Raw genomic sequence first — 7498 nt, forward strand, 5'->3', positions numbered from 1 at the left:
TTTCCAGATAAAACTGAAGAAGATGTAGAAAGAGAACATAGCTTGGTGAGCCAGTGGGTTAGTTTAACTGAGGAACAGAATGCTGTTCTCGTTCCAGCTGCTGGATCTGGTATTCCAGGTGCACCTGCTGACTGGATTCCTCCTTCAGGAATGGAAACACACATACCTGTTCTCTTCCTTGATCTAAATGGTTTGTTAAATAATTTGTACCCCATTTGCCAGGGTTTTTTTATTGTTTTGTTTCAAAAAAAATTTTAATGCAAATCTATGATTTGATTAATAATTTACAGCTGATGATCTCTCAACAAGTCAGTCAGGTGAAGAAGTCCCTACTACAGGAATCAATTCAATTTTGCCCAAAGAACTGGGAAATAAATTTTACAGTTTACCTATCATTCGAAGAATGGAAAAAGATGTATGTGCAGTTGCGGCATGGGACTCATCAATCCAGGATAATGTTCACCTAAATAAAGTTACAGAAGGTAAACAAATATTGATTTATTTCACAAAAATTAATTTGAAAAAATTTCAAACTGAAACAAAATAAAATTATGTCTAAGTGTCACTGCACCTGATTGCTGATGTTAAATTTCTTGTAGCAAATGAGCGAGTATATTTAATACTGAAAACCACTGTGAGGCTCTCTCATCCTGATCCAATGGATCTAGTTCTGAGGAAACGTCTCAGCCTCAACATTTACAAGCGCCAATCATTGACTGAACGCATCCGTAAGAGGATTGTACGAACTGATTATTTGACTAGAACAGGTGTTACATATGAAATGGTTTCAAACATTCCAAAGGTGAGTGAACGTCTTGCTACTTTTGTGTGTTGAAGTCTGTGTTCATTGTTCTATATGTGCAATTTGTTCCTTCAAGGCAAGTGAAGAGTTAGAAGAAAGAGAGTCACTTGCACAGATTGCTGCCTCTGGTGAAGACACGTCTCTTAGCGATGGAGAAACATACATTGGTTGGTACATTGGTACACATGTCTCTCTTTTTATTTTTAAATGTAATCTGATATGCAATATTTAAATTTTTACATCATTTGTTTCTAGAAAAATATACTAGAGGAGTAAGTGCTGTGGAAAGTATACTGACCCTTGATCGATTAAGGCAGAATGTTGCTGTGAAAGAGTTGCTCCACACTCAAGGACAACCTTTGTCAATGCGAAAAACTTGTAGTGTTCCCAACTTTTCTCAGGTTTGTTTAGGTTCATTGGAAATGATTGCAATTGCAAATACATTTATCAATGTATATGCATTACAAAAATGTATTGTCAATGTTAGTAATACTGATTTTTACTCTTTTATCTTGCAGATCATGCGAATGGATTCAGATGGAAACGTTGCTCGCTCTGAAAGCTTTACAGACCTTGCTGATGTTTTGGCTGGTGGCAGCTTTAGCATCAGGGACTCTCGTCCACTAAATCGGTCCAGTCTTGGTGGTTTTGTCCGAAGTGCGTCTGAGAGTGTGGATCTAGCTCATCTTGCTTCATCGGGCAGCAAACCATTCGGAATTGGTGAGTTTCTTTTCTTTTCTAGATATTTCTCGCTCTTAATCATTTTCAGTGATTATATTGTGAATGAATGTCAACTGTCTTCCTTGTGTTGGTTTTAATCCGAAAAGTCTAGTTCTGCAGTTAGGGCTCTTAGCAAAGTGGATAGATTAGAGAGGACTCTGTAGGTACTGTGGTTTTTATTGGTTACCTGTGCCGAGCTGATCATGTAATATTCTTGGGTTACCTTATTGCAAATTAGGGAACAAGTTCAGTAACTGTTTGTTTGTCTAGTCTTATAATGGAATGAGTTACAATGTACATCATCATATGAAATAAATTGTGTCTTAGCTATTGTAGTTTAGATCTTATCTTAATCTGGTGTGGCAGTCAACTTAAACAGATTAGTAATTTATTGCCACTCAGTGATTAGCAGATCATTTGACCTTTGAAACGATTCAAAATTTCTGGAACAAATTTTGAAAGAGCTTATGGAGTAAGCAAGGGGAAGTGATTTTGCTGAGGAAAAGTAGTTTTAAGCCAGAGTATGTATTGTTGCAGTATTTGTATCACCCCAGTAAATTTGGTTGTATGTTACATTTCGCTGTAGTAAACATTACTATTAATCAATGCGCCTTCATAACATTACTTGCCATTAAATCTGACTTGTATCTATGCTCTACGTCTGTGAACAGTCTTTGCAGTCTGTTGGTTTAATGGCTTCTTGTGTACAGATTGTTAGTTACTTACAGTTGTACTGAAGAACCACGTTCTTGCCTTCAACTGAGCGGCTTAATTTTAGTGTTCGTTAGTAACGGACATCCAATTCCATTTTGTTCAATGAAAACAACCTAGGGTTCAATCAATGTTAACTGCTAGTATCAGCAGGAATTATCTGATCATGAGATAAGTGCGGGGCAACTGTGAACAGTTTTAACTTTCTGTGTTTCTTATGTGTACTGTACCACATAGTGCCTCATGCAACGTTTTACACACCTTACATTTTCACACAAGAAGCTTGCATTTTGGTTTTACACCAGTCAGCTAGACTCATTTTCATATCCTCCAAGTTCTCTTAGAGTTTTTTCTTACCTAATTCTTTTTCCTTTGCATTCCTTAGATTGAGTTTATGATATCTTGATTATGTCCCCATTGGTAATAACATTTTGTTATGAATTTATTTATTTTTTCAACCACTTTATGTCTCTTCTAATTGGTGTTTTGCATTGTTTGTTTTTTAAATTATTTCTCCATACTACCGTATTGTTTTTTAGCAATATTCTAACACAATAGTGTTTCTTTGAACAGTCGAACTTTGGATTCTGTGGTTCTTTACAGTTGCTTTTGGGGAATTTAGTACCATCCTATTTGGTCTCGGTATTTTTAGGTGCATTGTATATACTCTACAGTACAATCTCATCTTATCTATTCAGTTTAAGAGGGATAAAAATTCAGTGCAACGCCAAAATTTTCTTTCTAAATCTTGCCTTTTTCCTACACAACTTGGAAAAACATTGCTTAAAATTTACACTGAGCAAATGCAATATCTCCTCACTTCTCATGTTTTGATAGAAATCATTCATGTTTTTATTTCAAATATGGCACTTATTCATCCGTTTCATATAATTAGCGCTGAGCTTGGAAGATCTAAGCTAGCATAGCCAACACCTATAGCCTGCAGATTAGGCCAGTAACTCACAATACACCAATTTTATAAAGAATCCATATACAGCTTCTACTATCATAACAACCCATATGACATTACCAGTAGTTTGACCTTCCAATCGTTGTTCCTATTCTGATGTGATTGTGGTGTGTTTTTTGTTTCGCTGCCTTGTAGGCTCCATTCTGTCAGGTAACGCGCTGGGCTTTCCTTACTTGTATAATCTTGATGATGTTTACCTCTGTAAAAATATATTGCTTTTGAAGTTGTTGGGATTCACTTTCTTTTTCTGGCCTCTTCATGTTAATTAAAAAGAAGTTGTTGGTAAAATACTGTAACTGATAATTTTGAAATCATAGCAGTCAGAGGTTAAAGAAGAAGAGATTGTATTCTTCCAATAGCACTGTATTTGATTGGTGATACATTCTATTGTGGTCTTAAATTTGCCTGATATTCGTGTTGATTATTATCTCTCTTCAGAGGATATCTTGTCTTGACTTTTGTGTACATATTTAGGCTAGTACTGATTGCATTTTGGTGTTGGTATTTCTGCATGGCCTATTATGCTGCACAGCTGGCTTGCCTGCTTGCCTGTAAAGCTTCTTCCTCATGGCTGGAAGATATTTGTGTGTACTGCTAGTAGGAATATTTAGCAAAATGTAGATAAAATTCAATTCCTTTAGATCTTGCCTTTATTTACAACACATCATTAAGAACTTTGATTTTCATTCAGGAACAGTTTTCTGTGTGAACCTCTCATAGCAGATTGCCTAGTAGGAACAATGTCTGTATTAACATTGTGATATGTGAATGCATGAACAATATTAGTAATAATCTGTAAGATTGTATGTATGTGTGTGTCTACTGATAACTAATCATGCCTAGGGTTTAACATTGTGAGGATATTGAATGTTTCCTCATCTGGGTGATGAACTTGAACCATAATGGTTCATTTAAGGTAGTTCAATTCTGTTTCAAGAACCTCTCCAAATCAAAATTCAGGCCTTACTTTGTTTTACTATTTAAAAACTCCTTAAGAATGCTGGGCTGGGAATCATTTGATGCCAAATGAAGAGGCTTATCCTGACTCCACTGAAAATGTCTTATGGTAGCAAGTGCAGTATAGAGTACTCCAAAGAAGCTCTGGCCCGGAAGAAGAAGAACAAAAACGGAAGTAAGAAATTGCAAATTCTATGAGAAATATACGCTGCGGACCCTCATGCGCAGCGTACATTTCTCATAGAAACTGCAATTTCTTACTTCCGTTTTTGTTCTTCTTCTTCCGGGCCAGAGCTTGTTTGGAGTACTCTATTGGCACAGTGATAGATAATAGAATGACTTATGTTCAACTGGCATGAATCTAAACCTTTGCATGGAACTGTTTTGTAAATACCAGCAACCTACAAAAACCTGTAAGGCTTCTAATTTTTTGGAGTACCAGAATTTAGAAATTCCTATCTTATGTTACTTTTGGACTACAATTAGATACTAGCACTTCTAGGTGTGCTTCAAATTATTCAAAATTCTAGATTTTGTTGGTTTAGTTTACAGTTACTTGCAAGGGTCTGTTCTCATTAGTGTCTCAAATATGTTGTTGCAACTTAAATAATAATATTAATAAAGTAGGCTTCTAATAACCCTGCGAGTGTAGTTAATTGAAAGGTTTTATCTAGGTATTTATGTTCAGCTGATTCGATGTGTTTTTATTCAGGAGTTTCCCTTTTTATTGTTCTTATTATCTTTAAGAGAGACACAAGAGATGATTTTGAGATAACTTTCTTGCTATCATCTTAGTAATAATAAAGTCTGTGCAAAAGCTTCAGTTCAGGGTTCATGATGGCTTTTTTGTGCACTGGTGGTGGTGTTTGTCTCTAACCTGCTCTACCTATCTATTTCAGCACGCCCTACATTCCTCAATCTCAACATCAATCTAAACACATTGCGGCTGCAGCCTGGATCTAAGTGTATGTTGTGGATTTCTTGTTTTCCTGTAAACAGTAACTCTTTTGAGAACTCTGTAGTTTTAGTTTGATACACAAATTTTTTATTTGTTTGCGTTTTGTGAGAACCTGCCTCTCTATCCTCCACCTAAGTTTAATGTTTTTATTTTTTGAATGTGTAGGTATTTTATTGTCCAAGCCTCACTGAGTTTATGATTTCATGCTTGTTTTCTTTTTGTATTCCTCTATTATTCCTTTTTCTTTGAAATGGAATGGATGTATTGTTTGTGTTAACTATGGACGCCTGCACCCAAGCCATTGTAGCAAAGTGCAGTGCACTTCTAAACTTGTGAAAACCACATTTTTATGTTGCTTTTTCTTGTTGCAGCCTCGCCCAACACCAAGTTGACAACTCTTCATGAAGAGCAATTAGGATCATCAACGGCTCTTGACATCTCTCCTCATGAAGAAGATTGTGATGAGGATGACGATGAAGAAGTTAGTACCAAAACACAGGTACTTGCTGAAGGTCGCATTGAAGAACCAACATTAGTGACTCAAGTTGATCCAAATCACGATGAGCTCAATCTTCAAAGTGATGTTGATGGAACGCAGTCTGAATCAGTGGAAAGTTTAGGACAGGAGACAGATGCTGAAGTAGAAACATTGATTGGAGTTGCATCAGAACTGAGAGCTGATCATGACAACAGCATTGAGGAGGAAGAAGGCAATGAAATGGTTGATGTGAAAGATAATAGTAAACAGGAGCACACTATTTCCTCTGGGGCTGCCAGCAGCGAAAATCTCTTGGATGCTGACATTGGTACTTTGAGTGAGCCAGAGCTAGATTCTTACCAGGTATGTTGTTTTTTTTGTTTTTGTTTTTTGTTTCTTTTGTGTGTGTGAGTGTTTGTGTGTATAAAAACAATTATTTTGAAATTAAGCAAAGGTTGGTAACTCATTTTTTTTTCTTTTCCATGTCTGCTGTCAACATTAGGTTAAATCAGGCAGCCTAGACCAGAAAGCATGCAAAGTAATGCCAAGCTCACGGACACTTGATTCTATTGTTGAATTACAGTCAGGAAAAATCTGGACTCCAAGCTCAAGCTCAAGGTAAAATATTTTCTTCATAAATGCAGGCTGTTTAATTTTCCCCTCTGTTTTAATTTATATGTTTTGTTATTTTTAGTGGGTACGGCTCGCAAGCAGTTTCTTCAAGCAATTTATCGAGTGAAGATTCGGTCTCAATTAAAAGTATCAGTGCTGATGATACTCCTGATACAGAATCAGCTCGAGGACCTGTGTTTGTAGAGCTACCCCCTTTGTCAGAAGTAACAGCTTCAAATCATGTGAAATCAAACACGAACCAATCCGATGTGGTTCCATCAACAAGTCCTGAGAATGATCAAGATGCAGAAGAAGTCATTGATCCTTCTTGTGATGTTAATGAGAATGATTCCATGTCTGTCAGTCAGTCAGCAAGCTTTTGTGATGAAGACTCCCCCTATGAGGGCACATCTGTTGTTCATACTGCCCTCCCACCTGGAAAGGTAAACACACTTGTAAACTATGAAATTTGAGGTTTTGTTTGACAGCATTTGACTGTTAATTAATGGTGGTTGCAATTTTTCTGTAGGTGGTAAGAAGGAAGAAAACACCAAATCGCTCATCAAATCAGAACCATAGAGCATCATTCCCCATCGCTAGACCCCAAACTTCTGACAGTAAATCTGCAGAGAAACTTGAACAAAGCTTATTTTCTTCAAGTTCTCCTCAAAATATGAATGGTGACAAAAATTCCAGCATGGAAAAGCTTTCAGGCGATGGTCAGTACATGTTTCAGAAGAATTTCAACACATGTTGGTTGAAAATTTCTGCAAGTACTGTATTTTTATTGTTTGCAGATGAAGGTGACATGTACGGTTCTCGTAAAGACCTCCACCGGCTGTCGGAGGCACCAATCCCAGACTGGGTTCTTATTGGCGAGAGTGTCATCATTCGGCCTTACAATTCAACAGGTGTTGTTGCTTTTGTTGGACCAACAGAATTCTCTCATGGGACTTGGGTTGGTGTAGACCTCGATGCACCCACAGGTAAGCTATCATGAATATGTCAAATTGCTACAGTGAAACTTCCATATGTTGTACGAAACATTAGAATATTCATATTTTACAGGGAAGAATGATGGTACTGTGCAAGGAGTACGTTACTTCACTTGTCGGCCAAAGCATGGAATTTTTGTTAGAGCAGATAAATTAATTCAAGATAGAAGAGGGCGTGCCATGCGCCATGGGGATCTTTCATCCAATGCTGGTTCTCTCAAACACAGTACGAGTCGAGGTGAGTGGGCCGTCTGCTTTTGATGCAACTTGGTTTTTAAGCCATAGATGTGGTTTC

At 37.0% G+C, this 7498-nt stretch overlaps 1 protein-coding gene across 4 annotated transcripts in view; it reads left to right on the plus strand.

Moving 5' to 3' along the window:
- The window catches only part of LOC117649950 (kinesin-like protein KIF13A), a 44046-nt gene that overhangs the window by 32315 nt on the left and 4233 nt on the right, over window positions 1-7498 (plus strand). For 2 of the 4 annotated variants that reach the window (XM_034393155.1, XM_034393157.1), the window contains exons 22-35: window positions 8-190; window positions 291-482; window positions 600-802; window positions 879-969; window positions 1058-1203; window positions 1321-1522; window positions 3339-3353; window positions 5060-5125; window positions 5490-5959; window positions 6099-6214; window positions 6291-6651; window positions 6738-6927; window positions 7006-7194; window positions 7277-7441. In XM_034393155.1, coding sequence (XP_034249046.1) covers window positions 8-190; window positions 291-482; window positions 600-802; window positions 879-969; window positions 1058-1203; window positions 1321-1522; window positions 3339-3353; window positions 5060-5125; window positions 5490-5959; window positions 6099-6214; window positions 6291-6651; window positions 6738-6927; window positions 7006-7194; window positions 7277-7441 — 2589 coding nt within the window. The remainder of the gene's footprint in view (window positions 1-7; window positions 191-290; window positions 483-599; window positions 803-878; window positions 970-1057; window positions 1204-1320; window positions 1523-3338; window positions 3354-5059; window positions 5126-5489; window positions 5960-6098; window positions 6215-6290; window positions 6652-6737; window positions 6928-7005; window positions 7195-7276; window positions 7442-7498) is intronic. The other 2 variants (XM_034393156.1, XM_034393159.1) reach the window with 2 other exon arrangements.

This window comes from Thrips palmi, unplaced genomic scaffold, assembly GCF_012932325.1.
Source record: "Thrips palmi isolate BJ-2018 unplaced genomic scaffold, TpBJ-2018v1 HiC_scaffold_4, whole genome shotgun sequence".
NCBI lineage: Eukaryota > Metazoa > Arthropoda > Insecta > Thysanoptera > Thripidae > Thrips > Thrips palmi.